General features: G+C 36.0%; 1 protein-coding gene across 2 annotated transcripts; it reads right to left on the bottom strand.

The window, feature by feature from the left end:
- Positions 1–5678: 5678 nt before the first annotated feature.
- Positions 5679–10302, bottom strand: Ddit4l (DNA damage inducible transcript 4 like). 2 transcript variants are annotated; one of them, XM_076864438.2, is made up of 3 exons: positions 10151–10302; positions 9734–9873; positions 5679–7973 (listed from the first exon to the last, which is right to left on the bottom strand). In XM_076864438.2, exons 2-3 carry the CDS (start codon positions 9822–9824, stop codon positions 7486–7488), a joined length of 579 nt encoding a protein of 192 aa, XP_076720553.1. In that variant the 5' UTR covers positions 9825–9873; positions 10151–10302; the 3' UTR covers positions 5679–7485. The 2 variants fall into 2 exon arrangements, with proteins under 2 accessions (XP_076720553.1, XP_076720554.1); XM_076864439.2 differs by having other exon boundaries at positions 9734–9870.
- Between the last annotated feature and the right edge of the window lie 11806 nt (positions 10303–22108).

Raw genomic sequence — 22108 nt, 5'->3', positions numbered from 1 at the left:
ATTATGGACTTCTTTTCAGGGATATTTTTATAGTGAATAACTGTGGGAGATGGGTAGTGTCTCCCATTGGAGCAAATGTATTCATTATAAAAGATTTGTGTTCCATAAACTCAGGGTTCCCCCCCCTGTAATATGACCTATAGGCATCAATCTGGGCCCAATCCCCTTGCTCCTGTGAGACTCGAAGGGAAAAAGTTACTGGTGGAAATTCATGTTCATGTTGCTTGCTATACATGAGTAATAAAATCCTTTGTTTCTGACTCAGGAGTTTTGTGTCTTCTACATAGCTCCATGATACTGTAGTACACAAACATGTTACTTTGAAAGTAGAATTAATTTTGACCCTATAGAGTTCACAACACCAGACATAATTCTCTTCATGTTCTATCCTGCTGCTAACATTTCCTTCATACTTCAGCATCTACTATATTTAGAAAATTCCATTTAAATTTTGTGATAATTACTCAGAGTATTCTCTGAAACACAATAGTAGTTGACTCAGTATCTATATACTGATATTACAGATGGGACATTACAAAATATTGAGGGGCTTGAGTTTGGAGTTTTACCTTGAAATGAGTTTAGGAAACTTCTTAATTCTTTGTCAGCACAGTCATCCAAACTATAAGTTGATTTATGTGAATCAACTGTTGGTTTTTGCTTTTCCTTTATCATGTTTTGGATGAATTCAAGATTTTTTTTTGAAACTACGTATTTGCTACTAATATTTATTTTGTAAATGATTTTATCCAATTAAAGTTCTGAAATAAGATCAAATCTTACTTCTCTAGATGATTAAGTTTCTTAGCAGCCTCTTCTATTTTATCTGCTTTCATTAGCATGATCTGTCATAATTTTGCAGATATTGTATACTCAAGACAGTAAAAACCGGGGATGGAGTTGTGGCTCAGTGGTAGAGCGCTCGCCTAGCATGTGCTGAGGCTCTAGGTTTGAACCTCAGCACCACATAAAAATAAATAAATAAATAAATAAATAAATAAATAAATAAATAAATAAATGTATTGTGTTTAATTACAACTAAAAAATAAATATTAAAAAAAGACAGTAAAAACCCCTTTATATTATCCTCTGCAAAGATAAATCTGTTGTAAGATTAATAACTTGTAGCCAATAGCCAGGTGGTAATGATTTTTACATTTTATGCTGTTTCTTATAACTTATTTTATGGCTCCACTCTGTGGTGCAAATAATTGAAAGCAGGCTATAATAATTGTTGCAGTTTGCTCATAACACTAGGAACAATTAGTGACCCAAATAAATTAACAGTGATTTTTGTTTCTCTGAGCAAGTTTAATGAAAATATGCTTTGTAAGTACTTAGTTTGTAAGTAGAGATACAGGTTGAATTTCATTTAGTTTTAATTGCCCTAAGCCTTTAAATATTTTTAAGTGCTACGTTAACTATTAAGTCAGTGAAAAGAAATTTATCAAATACATGTAAAGCATAGAGAGTCAACATTCAATAACCTGTGTGCCCCCTACAAATTTAAGGAAAAGTCACTACTACTACTTCTCGTGCTTTCTGGGAACCCCTCATCATTCTCACACACTTCCTATGTCATGGCATGTTCCACTTTTCTAAAATAAGTGCTTAATTAGTGCTTATTAATCACCAAAGTTTTAAAATAGATAAGCCATATATATTTATGTGTCCCTAAACATTTTAGATTTTCATGTTTTTTTTTTAAATAAAAAACCAACAGCCTGCTTATTAATTTTTTATGACTTCTTTTTATACTCAATATTATGACCCCAGGATTCATCCGGTAATTTGTAATCTAAAACCACTCATTTTTGTTTCTGTTTGGCATTCCATTTATAATCATGCCATAATTTAGTCGTTCATTCTATAATTGATGAGGAAACGTGTTGCTTCCACCTTGCTCTTCTGAACAGTGTGATGCTGAAGTTCTGTGGGAATCTTCTAGAACATCAGTGCAAAAATAAAGGGCAGTAAACTGGGAACCTGGTATGGGGGCATGAAGGTGTTTTCCGTATGGTATGGAGCACTAATTGTTTAGGGGAAACAATTTCCCAACACTTTGCTTCTCTATAAACTCTTCCAAAATTGATCTCTTTGAAAACTTTCTCAAGATGCAGATACTGATTATTTATTTCTATAACACTCTTCTTCCCCAACTTTATAAAACACACCTGTCTTCTTGGTGAATCTTACTATAATGCTTCATTTAGGAATGGAAATCACTCTAAAGTACTGAACAAAGAACTGTTTGAGTTATTGTTCTAGGATGGTATTGAGAAAATTAATTATTTGAATGTCTACTGTTATGGCTTAATTGTGTCCAATCAAAATTCTTATGTTTGAAGTCTTACACACTAATACTTCAACATCTATTTGGAGATTGGTCATAATCAGAACAAAAAATAGGAAATTTTTTGAATTTCAAATTCTTGAAAAAAACAATATTTATTCACAAATAATTAACTAATTTGAGTTATCTATCTCCTTAAGACATAGCTTATTTTCTGAACATGGTGGTGAATGCCTATAATCCAGTGACTCAGGAGGCCAAGGCAGGAAGATCATTGCTTCAAAGCCAGCTTCAGCAACTTAACAAGGCCCTAAGCAATTTAGTGAGACCCTGTCTCAAAATAAGAAACAAAAAGGGATGGGGATGTTGCTCAGTGGTTAAGCACCCTTGGGTTCAATCCCAAGTACAGAGACAGAGAGAGAGAGAGAGAGAGAGAGAGAGAGAGAGAGAGAGGGGAAGAGAGATTATTGTTTTATTCTTATTTTAGTTTAATAGTATTTATAAAATTGGAAAGTGTACTTAAGGATGTTTTGATCATTGTGCACCATTATAAGGTGAACTCAACCACAAATTTGTTTGAAACATTTAAAACATTTAAATTTAAATTTATAACCTGATTTTTATTTGGAGAAGATATAGTCATCAAAGGCTTCCAGATTTAAAATATATTATATTAAAGTAAAATTCAGTATAAAAATGACTCTGAGAGGGTACAGGGATAAAGTAATACTGAAAAATATGTCATTCTGTTGAAGGTCCCTATTTTAGTATTTTCTAAATAGATGTGTGTGAGTATCAAGTTACTATGCTATTTACATGCCATTGGAAACACTTAACAATGTGATGTAATAGTTTTATTTTAAAAGGTCAGTATTTACCACATATTGGAGCTTACATCATTTGGAAGTTTTTAAAATTAGGGTGAAAAATTTGGATGGCAATTTAAAAATATGGTACAGGGTACACATTCACAAAATGCCTTAGATATGCAATAAGCAAAAAAGTTTGAAAAACACTGTACAATAACTAAAAACGATTGTTGGTTCAGAAGATATGCTTGTCATCAATTTTACAGAAGAATGCCATACACACACACACACACACACACACACACACACACACACACGTCAGCATATTGAAGTGAGTTCTTTTCTCCATAGTTTCCCCAACTTATAGAATTATCAGTTTTTTAACCAATATGCATGTGTATCCATTGATATCTTATGCTTTTGATTTGCATTTCTCTATTCACTAGTTAGATTGAGAATGTTTTTCATATATTTTTCGGTCAAATGGGCTTCCTACTCTGTAAAGGGCCTATTCAGGCTTTTGCATATCTGTTTTCCCCTGTGTTTTTCTTATCGCTCACAAAGAATTCTTGGTGTATTCTTATTAGTAACTCTCTCAGTTATATGATACTTCTGATTCATAAATTTTATTTTTATGCTCTTTATAGGATTATTTGATAGACGAAAGTGTACCTTTGCATCTTATTTAAAAGTTTTTCCCCACATCAAAATCATAAAAGTTTTATTGTCTTCTCAAATTTTCTTCTTACTTAATTCTTCATTCAACTCAGAATTGATTTTTGAGGTTCAATGCATATGTATTCGATTTCATGTTTGGCTCATAAATCATTGTTATAGCACCTATTATTGAAAGCACCACTTTTTGCCTATTGATCCAAAGTGCCAGCTCTGCCGTCGATCTATTTTCCTTCTATGTATAGTCTGTGTCTGGGTTCTTTACTGTGTTTCATTGGCTAATCTGTCTCCCTGTGTTGGCAGTTCATCAAGCCCATCTCCTGCATCATGTTCCTCCTGCAATTCAAAGGGGCCATGTGACAGAGTTATACATGGGATGTAGGCAGGAGCTTTGTGTACCATCACATGTGACTCCTGATTTCCCCATGAGACCCCCCACAATCTTGCTCTTTTGTCTGGCGCAGATGCAGAGGATGCAATAGAGTATGTTGTAAACAATCAATGACAGGGTCTAGGTCCATACATATCAGTTCCTCCCTTCTGGCATGTCACCATGTACTTCTTCTTTCTCATCTGTCACCAACCTGCATTGAAGTTTTAAAATAGTATTATTGTTATCATTATCTCTTGTTTAAATCTATATAGATAATTGAGAGCTGTGCATCAGATCAAAGATATCTATCTATGTATCATATATACCTATAGATCAATACATGAATTCAGTCTCCTGAATCTGTGCACTAATGACTTGTGATTTGGAGGCAATTCTGTGAGGATATAGACTACGTCATTGGTGAAACATATTCAGGAGATTGAATTTTTTCAGGATCACATCTTACACTCTACATAATGGCTTATTTCTCATTCAGATAAGGGATAAAGCACATCTTTATTAGAAAGTATGTGAAGAAGTTACCAGTCCAGCTGTATGAGATAGGAGCAAAGGTGGGAGGTTTGAAATGTGTGTCTTTTCCACATAAGGACAGTTTTTTTTTAAAGTCTGAGCATAACCCTATTTCAATGACTAGTGAATATTTTTCTTTTTTTCCTACATGACCAGAAACCACATTAATAATTCCTTTTTTTTTTAATTTAATGGCAATGTTCTTGACTGCTCTTACAGTCATGCAGTGCTGTGGATAGTATCTTTGTGCTGCCTGCACATTTAGAGGCAGCACACGATGGAGAGGTAAAACAGAGTGTGACCCGTGGACTTGGCTTGGTTTTACACTGTTTCTCTTCAGTGAAACTTGGTGTCTGGGGGCAGATTGCTTGGCCTGTCTGTGTCTGCTCTTTATAAGGTGGAAATGACAGGAGTCCCATTTCATATGATTGAATACATAACTTTTTGCAAAGAACCTCAAATAATACCCAGCACTTAGAAATCTTGTTAAATGTTGGGTCTCTAGTGTGAGAAATCTGAGCGAATGACCATACATTTGAGGAGACAGAAAAAATAGCTGAAAAAGATGAAAAATCCAAGATGAAGAATATTAAGGGAATGAGAAAGATATGGTATTCAAATAGAATATACTGATAAAAATGGTTATGTAAATTGGTCATATAATTTGATATATCTGTTTGGCCACTAGAAAAGCTATATAATAATTCTTTACATAATGAGTTTTAAGGATTTTTTTTTAAAGGCAGTTGCCAAAGAAGTTCAAATTATTCATGTCTTCCCATAAAAAGTATTATGAAAAAAGTTGAAAAATTATAAAGCAAACCAGTCTTTATTGATACATAAGCACAATAAATACAATTGGAATATGATACCTGAGCATACAAATGGGCTTCATAAAAAAAAGAAATAATTGTTTGGTTATCTTTCTCCAAATACTGTCAAATATATATTAGGGTGATCATTGCATAACTCAGAAAAGACAAAGAAGACAAGATAATTAAAAATATATAACACTTTATTGTCAAAAATAGACAAACTTTAATTTCCCTTAACAGGAACATTAATTTAAGAGCCTCCATAAGCCATCACCATTTTGTAAGCATAACAAGCAAAAGACTGAACGAAAACTGTTAGTGGAAAAAGGATAACAGTTCTACATCCATGCCCGAGTAGCCTTGCCCAAACAGTGGTAAGGACTCTAAAACAGCTACAGAAACACGGTGACCTTTTGAGCCTGAACAATAACAGACATGCAAAACATTGAGAGCCTATTGGCCCAGTCCTATGAAGACTGGCTTTGTGGTATCTTTGCAAGCATTTGTAGAGTTCAATTAGCTAGAACACCTGCTCATTTGAACAGTGACATTTTAGGTCACCTCTAAAGATCAGTAACAGGATCACACTTATTTTTGTAACACCAGTATGAAGACATCTGTCCCTAACGCCCTGGCTTCAGGGAATGTGAAGTGGTGCTAATAGCCTGGGAAGAAGACCTGAATAAGCTCCTTATCCACAAGCCACAGTAAGAATGTGAAGGCCTTGTTGAATTGAACATTGTCATGTGGAGGCTTTCATTAACATAAAAAAGAAACAGAAATGATCTAGTCAGTTGGAAAAAGACAAAATAAAATAAAATAAAATAAAATAAAAATAAAGGCCTTTATTATTCCCTAGAGACAGGTACCAATGGTGAAAGGGAGCTGGGCATGTGATTTTCATTCTCTAGTCTGAAGAATAAACCAGATCTCTTCAGCTAAAGCAGACTCTATAAATATAAACATCTTGATAATTAAAAGTGTTAGTGTGCAGCCATCTCCTTTGACCACTGAGGTTAAGGAGAGAGAGCTCAATTCCCAGAAATGGCCAGAGATGAGATAACACCGACATGTGAGATGGTTCATCTGAGATTAAGCATATACAGCATTGAGAAGAAGTTGTTAACAAATGAATCTGAGTGGATCTGAATCTAAGCATTTCTTTCCCATTGTTATAAGTAGGTATTCTTTAGGTGCTCCATGGAATCAACCACATACACAAAATGTTTAACATTCCATTTTTTTCTACTTTAAAGATGACATTCAATACTTGGGAACTAGGAAAATTGAGCTTGTGTCATACCATAAAATCATTTAGAGTAATACTGTGGTTACTGAAAATGCAGCCCAAGTTTTTCATCTATAACAGAGGAGTGGGGAGAACACCAAGACACCAAGAAACAGTGAAACATTTCTATTGTCTCTGAGACATTTCTTATTCACTCATACCTAGGGTGAGATTTGAATTAAGTTCACCCATTTAATTCTACCCTCTTATCTTCAAATTTGAGTAGGAAATTGGCAGAAAATTGGTGGATTGGGCTGGATGCTAGATGTTTTGATGGACTGAACATCATTTAGATGATTCTTCGATTGAAAAGATCACTTTGAGAACTTAGAGAGAAAAAAAAAAGCTATAGGAAAGTCAAACCAGGAAAATTTGGTTTATATGACCTATCAGCAAGGCTACCTACACAAAGTTGTGGTATCAAACATAAAACTGAAGCGGACTGCTTCTCTTGCTTCTTTATTCCACTCCATTCTGTAAGAAATGTGATATAAGCAGAAAATGTACACTCTCTTAGGTTATTTCTCAAGAGCCACAAAACCAGCCTGTTAGCTGGGTTGCTATGAACGAGAAACACAGAAAGAAGATGTTCTACATTTGGGGGTTCTTGTGAGGACAGGCAGGGCCAACTACAAATGACTTTAACTGAGTAGCTGCATAGTTTTATTAATCACAAAAGAATCTTTAAAAATGTTTCCTTCTTAGCACTCTTCAATGACTGTGGTTCCAATCAGAGAGTAAAGTTTTTTCTTAACAAGTCGAAATCCTGAACTGAGGATCAGAGTTCGCCTAAGGCCAGATGAGAAGCGACCTCTACTAAAGAAGTCCCTGAAGCTAGTCCATGAGCAGTTCTCCTGTTTAAACACAAGGGTCAGCTCAAAAGTAGGCACCACACTAGCATCACACACAATCCTATCCAGCTTTTTACATACATTTTCAATTTCCAAGTTCACGTGCATCACACATCCTCGAAGGCCACAGGGTTCTGTGGAAGAAAGCCGCAGGACATCTTGAGCAATTCTCTGGGTCAGTTTCTCTGGGACAAGGACCTTTGAGCAACCGAGTTTGGTTTGCTTTGATTTGGACAGACAGTTCTCTAGCATTTTAACCAAATTCTGGCAGGTTGTCTCCTCAAATATCACCTCGTTGAGGTTGGGTTCAGGAACAACATAATCCCAGTAGTCAAAATCTGTAGGAAATTAAAGTTGTAGATAAAGGAGGAGAAAAAGAAAACCTAGGAGTAGGAAAAACACTCTAAGATAACAACACAGTTTACTTTTATATATTCTATCTTTTCTAGTATTTTCTGGTAAATCAGTTGAACTCATTTTGATGTTAACTATCTAGGTAAAACAGCAAGTCATTTCAACTCTTATTTCATCTATAAAATAAAGGTTTTGATAAATAAGGTGAATAGGATACAACCACTTTTCTATGAATAGGGTGTGCGTATAAACACACAATCTTAAAGACCACATCAAAAATATATTTGTGGTTATCCAAGATCACTACTAATTTTTTTTCCTCTTTTGTTTATTTGCTTATGGGTTTTTTCCAATTTTGTTTTATAAAGAACATGCATTACTTCTGGAATAAAAATGGTTATAACTTTTGTTTTAGACTAAGGGACTCTTGCTTGCTAACTCTTAGGAATATAGATGTTGTGGAATACAGAATTTTTGCTATAATTCTTAAATGAGTCCATCATGAGCTTGATGAACTATATCAAAAATCCATCAAATTCATGTTTTTCTTTAAAAGCCTTTACTGGAATGGTTTGTAGAACCAATTTTAGCTTCAAGCTCTTTGATTGCTCAAAGAGAGGACCTTTGAGGTTCATGGGGTTATTTATAACTGGCTGGGTAGTTTTTCTTAGCCAAGCAAAACAAAATAGTCCTAGGAAAACAAAATTAGATTTGCTCAAAGGAAAAAGATAGCTCTGCATTTGGTCACCTACCTTCCAAATTAATCCTACCACTTGGCAGAATGCCACCCCCCCACACACACACACACACAGTCACCAGACCAGAGTATACACAGATGCCCTGCCTGCTTCAAACCCTAAGCATATTCACTTTCATTGGCTACTGCATTTTCCTATCTCTACCTCATGTGTATACTTATTTTTTTATAACTAATACATTCCAAATGATAAGGGCTCCATATTTTATCTCTATCGAAGACAGAGAATTTTAGGGTTTTGGTCATATAAAATTAGGTCATCAACTAATTTTTCCTTCTAAATGAGAAAGGTTCAAAGAGCTTAAGCAATTTATCTATGGTCACACTGCTCTTTGGTAGCAGGGCAGTATGTTAACTTAGAAACTGCTGTTAAAAGTTGTAAATGACAAAAGTATAGCACCACTGCTGTGTAAACTTGCCCTCTGACATTAAAAATGGAATAATGGGTACATTTACAAACAGAATGCTACTCAATAATAAAGAAGAACACACGGATATAAGCAAAGACATGGAAAAATACTAGGAATGTGGCAAAGAAACAGATATAAAAGAATGCATGTTGTATTACTTAATTTATCTGAAACTCTAAAAGCAAAACTAATTTATAGTGATCAAAAGCAGATGGATGGTTTCCTGGAGACACCGGAGAGCAGAAACTGATGGCAAATGGGCACATGAGAATTTCACGGGTGTGATTATGTTGGTTACACAAATAAATACATTTAACTTCACAACCATGTAGGATAAAAAAGTTAATCCCAAAGAGCCTGTTAGCAGAGCACTAGAACTATACAGCCCTCCAGTATTATATTTTTCCTACGTTTGTTTCTACTGGACAGATGATGCTAGAGAGTTTGAGAAGGAATCTCAGAAGGATTTTGTAGCATCCTGTGCATTTGAGCAAGGGGTGAAGTCGCATCAGTCGACCGATCTATCCAGGGGCTGCGATTTTTGGAGGACAGAAAGGTGGGTAGTTGGGAAACTCACCATTTAGCAGGCTCTCTGGATGATAGCCACGGTCCAGCAACTCTGAAATGCTGGCTGGATTCTTACTGCTCAAACTGCCAGTTGCAACCATGGTCCACAGCTCTGTTTCCCTCGTGGGGCAGAACGGCCTTTCCGGGCTGCTGGAAAACAGGAGAAAAGAGATTTGCAAAAGCAGCAAGACGTGCAGAGGCTCCTAAATAAAATGCCCGGCGTTGCCAGAGCGCCTTCGCCCAGACACTTTTCTATGAAAGAGAGAAACCAGCCTCCGCACCTCAAGTTTACAAAGCCCTGAGAGCGGAGACGCCAACTACAGCCACAACCTGAAACTAACTTAAAAGTTAGTACAAGTTGCAAGCGACTTCCCCGCTGAGCCATCCCCACCCGCGCGGGCTCCACCAAAGTCCCCGCGCAGCTCACCTGCTGAGAGTCCTCCCGAGCCGCCGAGCTGGCCCGCAGCGCCGAGGGGTAAACAGAGGCAGGCACACGCCTCCGCAGCTCTAGCCCCCCGCAGTGACCCGCGAACCCGAGCAGCGATCTGTGCGGTGTTCACCACCCCGCCCACCCCACGCAGGCTCCACTAAGCGGCTTCGCCTCTGGGGCAGCCAGCACTTTATAGGTCCAGCCGGCTTCCGCCGGTCCGACCCGCCCACCTGCGCAGCCGGCACTGCCCGAGCCCCGCCCCGCCCCTCCTGGGTCAGGTCGCATTTCAACTCTGGCTTCTAGGGACCCAGAGCAAGATGCCGGCAGGCAGCAGAGAGGCTAAGCTTGGGGTTGAGCAGACACCTGCCGCTTCCTGGGTAGGCCAGGGGTCACCGTGACCTTGATTCCCCGTGCAAGACTCCTGCTCCCTCCCCCCGCCCCCCTCCCCCCCGTTCCCTACCAATAACCTGGATTCTGTGGGCGCGACCCCTCCCCAGGCGCGCGTACTTTCACAGTCTGCCTGCCCTGGCTTTACTGTATCGTCTCTGAAAGTGTTCAAAGAGCATCATTTATGAACATATTGTGGATTTTAGTCCAGTCAACTGTACTCTGCGACCAAGGGTTTTAATCCAGTGCCAGAGGGTTGCAATCCATTTAACTCTGCCCTGAGTCTCAGGGTTTCTATATTTTTCCTTCCTGCAGGTGGTCATATCTAGAGAAAGTTTTCTAGCATTTTAGAAAGGGTCTCAATTTCTCTGCGGGCTCCCTGGGCATCCTTCTTGTTGCTGTGTCTGTGACTAAAGCGTTTTCTCCGTGGGAAGGGTGAGCCTGGCACTCTTCTATTAGACTTGGCCCCAGAACGCAGGAGCTTGAATTGAGGGCTTGTTTGCCAAGAAACTAAACAAAACCATTAATGGGATCGTGGCTGTCTCTTCCACCAGCCGGATTGTTAGGAGCAATTGCCATTCCCAGAGGCAGAAGTTCCAGGCGGGCCCTGTTGAGAGGAATTTGGGCTTTGGCAATCTTGAAGGGGCTTGAGGGAATGAGAATACAGTTTTTATAACTTGCTAGGGATAATCCCTGTGGGGCGGGGAGCGCAGTCCTGAACCTGAGCACACAGAGGAACAGAGGAGCCCTGTAAAGAGACTATATTCTTGCAAAGCCATCAGCAAGAAGCCAAACTCTCTCCGCCTCCAGGTTACTAATCCACCCCATTTGTCTCTTTGCTGTTCCAGTAGCATTTGATTTGTTAGGGCCAGGCTTTCCCAATGAGGTGGAGATGCCTGGAGAGGGAGAAGGGCATTTCTACAAATAGGGAGTGTAGTGTTGGCTGCCGGGTTCTTAGAATTACACGTGGAAGGATCTGCAGGTTAGGGCCTGGAAAGGCAGGATCAGCTGTCCAGGCTAAAAATTTAGTTCGAAAAACAACAGAAGGGATAAGGAGGGTGTGATAAACAGATCAGTGGGAGGACATTCGCAGGCAGAGCAGCCCAAATTAAAGCCAGCTTGCCAGTCCATTTTTAACTCGACCAAGGCAGCTGCACCGCCTGAAGGTCGGGCCAGCTTAGGAAGGAGATGCTGATAGGCTGCACTTTCAAAGCAGATTTCCATTTCTATTTCAATAACAAAAGTGGAAAATAAACAAGTCCACTGAAGCCAATTAAAAAGCAGTTTCTGTGGCTGGTGTATTCAGGATGGATGGATGGACCCCTGTTAAGGTGTCTGATGCCCACTGCTGAGCAGTCTGTCCTTGGGCACCCCACAGCACCTCCTGTCCTTATCTGGGCAGCAATATTAATCTGTTGCTTCCCACCATTCCAGAAGTGTCACATGTATAAAAACTTAATTGAGCAACAAATACACCACTCATGGTAACTTTTGAAATTAACATTATGTTTTTTAGTATTCTGTTCTTTTGAGAAAAGTAGTTGGTGAATAATATATATATATATATATATATATATATATATATATATATATATATATAGTATAAAGGATATATAAGCTCTAGATTTCCAACGTATTTTAATGCACTGTGTCAATTTTATTGAAATACTTCCAGAATTGAAAACTTGGGACTTAATGGGTTAATGGTATTCCATTTTATCTTTCTCTGAGGATGGTTCTTAGAATTAAGATAATCAATGATCTGAAACTGTACCAGTGAAATAAAGAAATTAGCCATTGCAATATCCTTAGGGTATTTAGTCATAATTCAGAAACTAAGTACTCCCACAGGGCCAGAAATATCATGGGAATTTTTAGAAAGCAGCAGTTAGTCTTGGCTCACCTGACTAACTGAAATTTTGCAACACCCTTTGGGATTTTGCTTCAGAAAACAATCTATCTATGTGCAGAATACTTCAACAATTATCATTTATTTATTTATTTTTTGGCTGAATGAGCCTTACTCTCAGGAGTTATAGTGCATAAGGAATGATTGATAGAGAACACACACGTGGAAAAATCGGCAGACATTGTCCTTTTTTAATCTACTTAAAATGGTAAAGAAATTCTTTCTATCATGGGTCTGCATCTTTGAAAGGTTAAACAGCTGATTTGAAAAAAAAAAATGAAGCACAGAACAGAATTAGGGAAGACCAAGGACCTAGTCTCAACATGAGATGACATACTTAGTCTATTATATTTTTTTTAATATTGTAGGGACAGTTAATTTGTAACTGAAAATTCATCACATTGGTGTACTTCAAGTATTTACCAAATGCAGTGATAAAGCGTGTTTTATTGTTGTTTCACCAAATCTAACTAATACTACAAAAATATAGAGGCATTTACTGCAGATAATAGTCATGAATGAATAGAAAATCTGATTGGTTAAATCATTTGCTTGCCTTTCATACACCAATGTATTATAGCAAACTACCAAAATCATAAGCAAGGTCTTTTGACTTAAACATGCTTGCTTTTTTAATTACTACAATTTACTCATCTATTAACAAAAAGAAAAATAGCAGTAACAAATGACAACTATGTTTATCTGATGTACATGATGCAAATATTTAAGTTTCGAATGCTTCATGTATAAGTATAGTATTCATAGTATCATTGCTTACCTAAAGTGTAAATTCAGAATACCAGGGATATCACAAAACCAAAAATGGTACTTTAATGCATAGTTATATGAAATGCTGGTGTCTTGTGAATTCATTATTTGGAATGTTGAATATTTATTATGTGTTTCACCAGTCGATTGTCTCACTCTGTCCCCTATGAGCCATTGTTTCTGAATGTTTGTTAACGCATTTACATTCAGTGCATGGTTTAATTCATTTCATCAAATATGACACCTGAGGTAGCATTGCTGGGCTTCTTAATCTGCACAGTGGATTCAGGGAGGATTCACAAGACATGGAAGTTGATCTGTACAATATCCAAGGTATGTCTGTGGACTCACAGCATTTTTATGAGGCTTAAGAGAAACACTTTTAATCAATGCTAAATATTATCTCTTCTGTATAAACAAATATGAGATATATAAATGAATATCATCTCTGTCTTTCCCCGGTTGTGCTAAATTTGTGAATTTGGTGCCTGTGTGAAGTGCTTAGAACAAGTCCTGGTATAATGCAAATGCTTAGTGAGTGGCATTATTGTTATTGCTATTATTATTGCTCTGAAACTGTAGTTCCCTTGTTCAGTGCAATAAGCAAAGAAATAAAAGGGGTTGGGTAAGTATTGTTAATGTAGAACAAAATTTATGGTCTTGCCTTTTTGCAGGAAATCTGGAAAATATTTGCTACTGATTAGGAAGGCCTTTTTTATTATAAGACATCCATCACTGCATGAGAGACCAGGAAAGAGAACTATTGATGATATGTAAAAAAATAACGTGGGTGAAAAATCACATTGGTGTGAAATGCAGTTACATGTGCTAATGAAATTTATAGACAATTGAAATTACTGCCTATGGAATCTTCCACTTGTTTCAAGATATGCATTTTTCTCTGTTAACATTCTAGATGAGATATATCATCATCATGTTTGTCTTTGAAGATGCTCTACCAAGAAGTTTTCCACTCAATGATTAATCATGCAATATGAGTTATTCTGTATTAAGATCGAGGATTTCACATTAAGTAAGGTAACATGGACACTTATCTAATATAAAACAAAACAGGGCTCAATATAAAATAATGTGTAATACCTGCTGTTACAAGCTGAATCTTCCAGTAGCAGAAGGCATTGCCTCTCTAAATTTAATCAGAGAATATGTTACCATAGTGACTTGTCTCTTAAAATAGTTGTATCCTTTTGTTCTTGTCATAAACAATGCTCTGTATTATCTCTTTTTAAATAAAGAAAACTAAGAAGTTTAAATGTGCACAGTATCTGCTTTTCCTTGGTTATGGAAAGATTTATAGTTCAGGTGCCCATTATCACAGAATGTCAGCCAGGAACATGGAGTTGGTCTTTTGACATTTTTCTAGGGATACATCTTAAAACCTTTGAAAACCCAAACTTGAGAATACCTTGATGGCACTTCATTTCTCTGGAATTCTTTATGTGCATGAAGATAATAAGCTGTGTGCTCATATAGGTTTTGTATCCTTTATCAGTCCCCCTTCCTGTACCAGCCAAGTGTGATTCTTGTGAACTGGCCTTATATAGTATTTGACATTCATGACTGTGTCTTGGCAAAATCATATATTACTTCATGACATAAACCTGTGTGATTGCTCAGGAAGAGAAATGAATCAATGAATGTTAATGAATGTTAACTTTCTAGTAAATACAAGATTCTACAGATAATCCTTAGAATAGCTCTAATTGCTAAGTATGGTAGCACACACCTATAATACCAGCTACTCAGGAGGCTGAGGCAGGAGGATCCTAAGTTGGAGGCCAGCCTGTCTCAAAATAAGAAATAAAAAGGACCAGGATATAACACAGTGTTAAAATGCTCCTGGGTTCACTGCTCAGGACCCCCACCTCTCAGATATGTTTAAACTAATAGGTCTGAGAAACCTGTAATTTGGAAACAACTAATTTGGAAGAAGGGAAGGAAAGAAGTAATACTTCTAAATTTACTAAAGAACTTAGATGTATGTTAATTTCTGTTGCTATAATTATATCATAAAATATATTTTAAAATATTGAGTTGGTTTTTGAAATATTATGCTTGTGATTGGGAATGATGTATATTATGGTAGAGGAGATAAATCATAAATGCAGAAACAGCCCTTCAAGAGATATCCGGGTAGCTTAAGTACATTCAGTTGTGTAATGAGGCTGATGCATCATTTCTAAGTTAAGCAATAAATGGGACTTATCAAATTAATGTATGACATTGTGTAATTACAGCTGGTTTAGGTGTCTTCTGCTAAAGGCTTATGAAACAATGCTCATCTCTGAATGGGTATCAGAGCCACACAGCTTATTGCTTTCACTTTGGGCTCTTACTCTGTTGGCTTGGTCTTCAAATTCTGGCTTTGCCCCGAGTAGGCATTGTGAATTTAACTTAAATCCTTCGAATCTCAATTCTTTCTCTGTAATATGGCATATCATTTGATAGAATGTGGTTTAAGTTTCGGGCAATGTAACTGGTATAATTTAGAAGTTCACTCAAAGGTGATCATTCTTAACACATACAGCTATATGAATTTGTTCATATTCTATAGCAGTAAATAATCCATGAAGTGAATGATTTTTTTTAGCACAGTTGTTGGTTTTTCTCTGAGTATCATGGGCAATCAAGAGTGCTCTACTTTTAGTATCTATGGTCAATTCAGAGGTTCCATACACAGTACATATTTGAGTTTGTCTTTTATAGCAATATTACTACTGTCTATAAAGAAATTTATGTGTAAAGTACTCCTTAAAAAGAATTTTTAATGTGTTCTGTATTTAAATAGTGCTGTGAAAACTTCATAAATCATAAATTTTTTTTGTATTTTCTATATTAGGGAACTATTTGCAAATAGATATTATAAAGGCATAAATCTTATAGGTAGAATCTAACAAGTATAGTAATAAAAATCAGTTTTAACATAATGATATTTATATTTTTATTATTAAGTTGTCCAGGGGAAGTATTACTAACAGGTCCAGAAAACTTAAAATAAAATAATAAAATGAGTAAAGAAGAATTGACTTTGAATTGACTTTAATAGCCAACTTTTAAGGTGTAGAATGGAAATAAAAAGATAATGATCACATGTCTGAAAAAGCACATTGCTCCTGACTTTCAAGTATGAAATTCCCCCCTCAGGTTACCACATTTACTAGTTTTTATATATCCTTCTTAAATTTCTTTATGGAAATACAAAGGTATATATATATGTATGTATATGTGTGTGTGTGTGTGTGTGTGTGTGTGTATTTTTTTCACATATGTCTCATTTCACCCTTTTTTTCCTAAAGAGAAATTTTATATTTTTGTTCCCCACATTGCCTTTTTGTACTGAGGATATATCGTGGAGATATTTTCATATGAATATATAGCTTTATCTTTTGCTCTTTTTCCCCCTCAACTATGCAGTGTTCTGCTTTATAGATATTTATCTAACCAATAAAATAAGTTCTAGAGGTACATTTTGGTTATTTACAGATTGTTATAATTGCATACTATGCTGTGTATAGTTAAAGATTTTATAAATAAGTCACTTTGAGTGTGGGCATGTATATCTATGTGGTAAATTCTCATAGGAGGGACTTCTGATCAAATAACAAACAGGCAAAATGTGTTTTTGATAGATTGTGATAAATTATCCTTCATGGGGATTGTACATTTTGGGGCACCTACCCATAAGGAATGAGACTTTCTGTTTCTTGATAGTCTCTCCAATATTTGTTCATTTTATAATTATTTTACTAATTATCTATTATATCTTTTTATATAGTTTAACATGCTCTAGAATCCTATTGGTTAATAGGTGTAATTTTTCTCATTCTGGTTAGAAGGGATGTTATCATCCTAATTTTAAAAGGAGAGAAACTAAAAATGGAAACTATTAATCCTAATTCTCAGACAAAACTAGAAATACATCTTTTCACTTTTGAGGAAAGCCTGGAAACTATGTCTACAATGACCCTTATAACTTCACTGACTGGTTGACAGTCAAAAAAATTCACTGCCTTCCCCTTTCTCCACATACTGCATACTAAATTGTCAACTAGATGTTTTGTTGTTATCTGGGGGCATTGGTGTTTAATGAAGCCAAAGTTCCTCTGATGTTTGTTAAAGAGAGAATCTTCTTCAGAAAGAGAAAAACATCCTGTAATATAAAACTTTACAAGTCACTTGTAACTAAATTTTCATTTCAAATAGATAAGACATTTACCTCCTTTATTTATTTATTTATTATTTTTAAATTCTAATTTGTTATATATGACAGCAGAATGCATTACAATTCATATTACACATATAGAGCACAATTTTTCAGGTCTCTGGTTGTATACTATTCATGTCTTCATACATGTACTTAGGATAATGATGTCCATTTCATTCCACATATTTTCTACCCTACCTTCCCCTCCCTTCTCTTTGCTCTATCTAGAGTTTGTTTAATCCACCCATGATCCCACCAACCCCATTATGAGTCAGCATCCTTATATCAGAGAAAACATTTGGCATTTTGTTTTGGGGGGCTTGGTTAATTTCACTTAGCATTGTATTCTCCAACTCCATTTACCTGCAAATGCCATGATTTTATTCTCTTTTAATTCTGAATAGTATTCCATTATTATGTATATATACCACATTTTCATTATGCATTCATCAACTGAAGAGCATCTAGGTTGGCTCCACAGTTTAGCTATTGTGAATTGTGCCACTATAAACATTGATGTGGCTGTGTCCCTGTAGTATGCTGTTTTTAAGTCATTTGGGTATAGATCTAGGAGTGGGATAGTTGAGTCCAGTGGTAGTTCCATTTCCCAGTTTTCCAAGAAATCTCTATACTACTTTCCATATTGGCTGCACCATTTTGAGTCCCATCAGCAATGTATGAGTGTGCCTTTTCCCCCCACATCTCACCAACATTTATTGTTGTTTGTATTCTTAATAGCTGTCGTTCTGATTAGAATCAGATGAAATCTTAAGAGTAGTTTTGATTTGCATTTCTCTAGTTGCTAGAGATGTTAAACATTTTTTCATATATTTGTTGAATTGATTGTATATCATCTTCTGAGAAGTGTCTTTTCAGTTCCTTGGCCCATTTATGATTGGGATATTTATTTATTTTCTTATTGGTGTTAAAATTTTTGAGTTCTTTATATACCCTAGAGAGTAGTGCTGTATCTGATGTGCATGTGGTAAAAATTTGCTCCTAAAATGTAGGCTCTCTGTTAACCTCACTGATTGTTTCTTTTGCTGAGAAGAAGCTTTTTAGTTTGAATCCATTCCATTTATTAATTCTTGATTTTAATTCTTATGCTATAGGAGTCTTATGAAGGAAGTCAGGGCCTAATTCGATATGATGGAGATTTGGGCCTACTTTTTCTTCTGTTCAGTGCAGAGTCTCTGATTTAATTCCTAGGTCCTTGATCCACTTTGAGTAGAGTTTTGTGCATGGTGAGAGAGAGAGATTTAGTTTCATTTTGTTGCATATGGATTTCCAGTTTTCCCAGCACCATTTGTTGAAGAGGCTCTCTTCTCTCCAATGTATGTTTCTGGTGCCTTTGTCTAATAAAAGATAACTGTAGTTATGTGGGTTTGTCTCTGTGTCCTCTATTCTGTACCATTGGTCTACCAGTCTATTTTGGTGCCAATACCATGCTGTATTATAGGTTAAGCTCTGGAATACTGATGTCACTTATTTCACTCCTCTTGCTAAAGATTGCTTTAGCTATTCTGGGTCTCTTATTTTTCCAGATGACTTTCATAACTTCTTTTTCTATTTCTATGTGGAATGTCATTGGGATTTTGATTTTGATTTTATTGAATGTGTAGAGTGCTTTTGGTAGTATGGTCATTTTGACAATATTAATTCTGCCTATCCAAGAGCAAGGTAGATCTTTCCATCTTCTAAGGTTTTCTTCTATTTCTTTTTTTAGTGTTCTGTAGTTTTTGTTGTAGAGGTCTTTTACACCTTTCATTAAGTTGATTCCCAAGTATTTTATTTTTCTTGAGGCTATTGTAAATGGGGTAGTTTTCCTCGTTTCCCTTTCAGAGGATTTGTCACTGATTGTACAGAAACACTGTTCATTGATTTATGGGCGTTGATTTTTAAATCCTGATACTTTGCTGAATTAATTTATTAGTTCTAGAAGTTTTCTGGTGGAATTTTTTGGATCTTCTAGGTATAGAATTATATCATTGGCAAATAGTGCTAATTTGAGTTCTTCTTTTCCTATCTGTATCCCTTTAATTTCTTTCATCTGTCTGATTGCTCTGGCCAGTATTTCAAGAACTATGTTAAATAGAAGTGGTGAAAGGCAGCATCCTGTTTTGTTCCCATTTTTAGAGGGAATGCTTTTAATTTTTCTCCATTTAGAATGATGTTGGCCTGGAGTTTAGTATAGATAGTGTTTACAACATTGAGATATGTTCCCATTATCCCTAGTTTTTCTAGTGTTTTGAACACAAAGGGGTGCTGTATTTTGTTAAATGCTTTTTCTCTCTATTGAGATGATCATATGATTCTTATCTGTAAGTCTATTGATTTGATGAATTACATTTATTGATTTCCGTATGTTGAACCAACCTTGCATCCCTGGTATGAATCCCACTTGATCATGATGCAGGATCTTTTTGATATGTTTTTATATTCAATTTGCCAAAATTTTATTGAGAATTTGCATCCATGTTCATTAGAGGTATTGGTCTGAAGTTTTCTTTCTTTGATGTGTCTTTATCTGGTTTGAAATCAAGTCTGTCCTCATAGAATGAGTTTGGAAGTGCTCCCTCTTTTTCTATTTCCTAGAATAAATTGAAGAGTATTGGTATTAGTTCTTTGTTAAAGATCTTGTAGCACTCAGCTGTGTATCAGTCTGGTCCTGGGCTTTCCTTGGTGGGTAAGCTTCTGATGGCATCTTCTATTTCATCACTTGAAATTGATCTGTTTAAATTGTGTATATCATACTGATTCAATTTGGGCAAATCATGACTCTAGAAATTTTTCGATGCCTTTGATATTTTCTGTTTTATTGGAGTACAAGTTTTTAAAATAATTTCTAATTATCTTCTGTATTTCTGTAGTATCTATTGTGATATTTCATTTTCATTATGGATGTTCGTAATTTGAGATTTCTCTCTCCTTCTCTTTGTTAGCATGGCTTAGGGTTTGTCAATTTTATTTATTTTTTTAAAGAACTAACTTTTTGTTTTGTCAAGTTTTTCAATTGTTTCCTTTGTTTCAATTTCATTGATTTGAGCTCTGATTTTAATTATTTCCTATCTTCTACTAATTTTGGTGTTGGTTTGTTCTTTTTTTTTCAAGGGCTTTGAGGTGTAATGTTAGATCATTTATTTGTTGACTTTTTCTACTTTCAAGGAATGAACTCCATGCAATGAACTTTCCTTATAATACTGCCTTCATAGTGCCCCAGAGATTTTGATATGTTTTATCAGTGTTCTCATTTACCTCTAAGAATTTTTTAATCTCCTCATTGATATCTTTTGCAAGTCATTGTTCATTCAGTAGCATGTTATTTTGGAATAGCTTTTATTTTTTATTTTATCATTGTTTTCTAGTTTCATTTCATTATGATCTGATAGAATGCAGAATAGTATCTCTACTTTTTTGTATTTGCTAAGAGTTGCTTTGTGGCATAATATTTGGTCTATTTTAGAGAAGGATCCATGTGCTGCTGAGAAGAATGTGTATTCGCTCATTGAAAGATGAAATATTCTACATATGTCAGTTAAGTCTATGTTATTGATTGTATTATTGAGTTCTATAGTTTTTGTTGTTGTTGTTGTTGTTGTTCGGCTTTTGTTTGGAAGCTCTATTCAGTGTGGAAGAGGTGTATTAAAGTCACCCAGAGTTCTTGTGTTGTGGTCTATTTGACTCTTGAACTTGAGAAGAGTTTGTTTGATTAATGTAGGTACTCTGTTGTTTGGGGCATATATATTTATAATTGTTATGTCTTGTTGGTGTATGGTTCCCTTGAGTAATATGTAGTGTTCTTCTTTATTCCTTTTGATTAACTTGAAGTCTACTTTATTTGACATGAGGATGGAAACCCCTGCTTGCTTCTTCAGTCCATGTGAGTGGTATCATTTTTCCTACCCTTCACCTTCAGTCTGTGGATATTTTTTTCCTATGAGATGGATCTCTTGGAGGCAGCATCTTGTTGTATCTGTTTTTTTTTTTTTTTTTTTAATTCAGTCTGCTAGTCTAAGTCTTTTGAATGGTGAGTTTAGGCCATTAACATTCAGGGTTATTATTGAGACATGATTTGTATTCCCAGCCATTTTTGTTTATTTTTGGTATTTAACTTAACTTGTTTTCTGTTGAGAGCCACAGCAGGAGTTGGAATGGCCCCTGGCATTTTGCCAGAAGTAATGGTTGAGAGGTGACGGCATCATCCATTGAGTGAGTTGATTATGGTTATGTTAAGCTGTGTATTCAGTTGCATATGGACCCCTGCTGTAATAGGGTGGCTCCGGTGGTTCCTGCTCCTAGTGGGGTAGGCGAGGGGGGGGGGTGAAGCTGAGGAGTTGCCAGGGAGTGTGTGTGGAGTGCTGATGGAGTTTGGGCAATAAAGTTTCCTGTTTGAACATACAAGTGCTTTGTGGCTTCTCGGTGATTTGTGCCCAGCCAGACTGCGGCAGTTTTCTCCTTTGATTAGTTTTTCTCTTAGTGTAATACCTCTCTTGCTGATTCATCCAGGTAGTCGTGGGTATCAGCATTTTTTTTTCAGAGTATAACTGCATTGCACTGATGCATACCACAGTTACTTCATCCACTAGTCCATCGAAGGAAATTTGAGTGGTTTCCAGTTTCTAATGATTATAAGTATACCCATTACATACCTATATATATGTGTTCG

Source organism: Callospermophilus lateralis, chromosome 8 (assembly GCF_048772815.1).
Source record: "Callospermophilus lateralis isolate mCalLat2 chromosome 8, mCalLat2.hap1, whole genome shotgun sequence".
NCBI lineage: Eukaryota > Metazoa > Chordata > Mammalia > Rodentia > Sciuridae > Callospermophilus > Callospermophilus lateralis.
This window is presented reverse-complemented; position numbering and strand designations above follow the sequence as displayed.

Excerpts from the sequence above, each read along its gene's own strand:
- Ddit4l (XM_076864438.2), bottom strand. The coding sequence starts at position 9,824 with ATGGTTGCAACTGGCAGTTTGAGCAGTAAGAATCCAGCCAGCATTTCA. Across the intron at positions 7,974-9,733 it reads TCCAGAGAGCCTGCTAAATG|ATTTTGACTACTGGGATTAT; the intron begins GTGAGTTTCCCA and ends AATTTCCTACAG.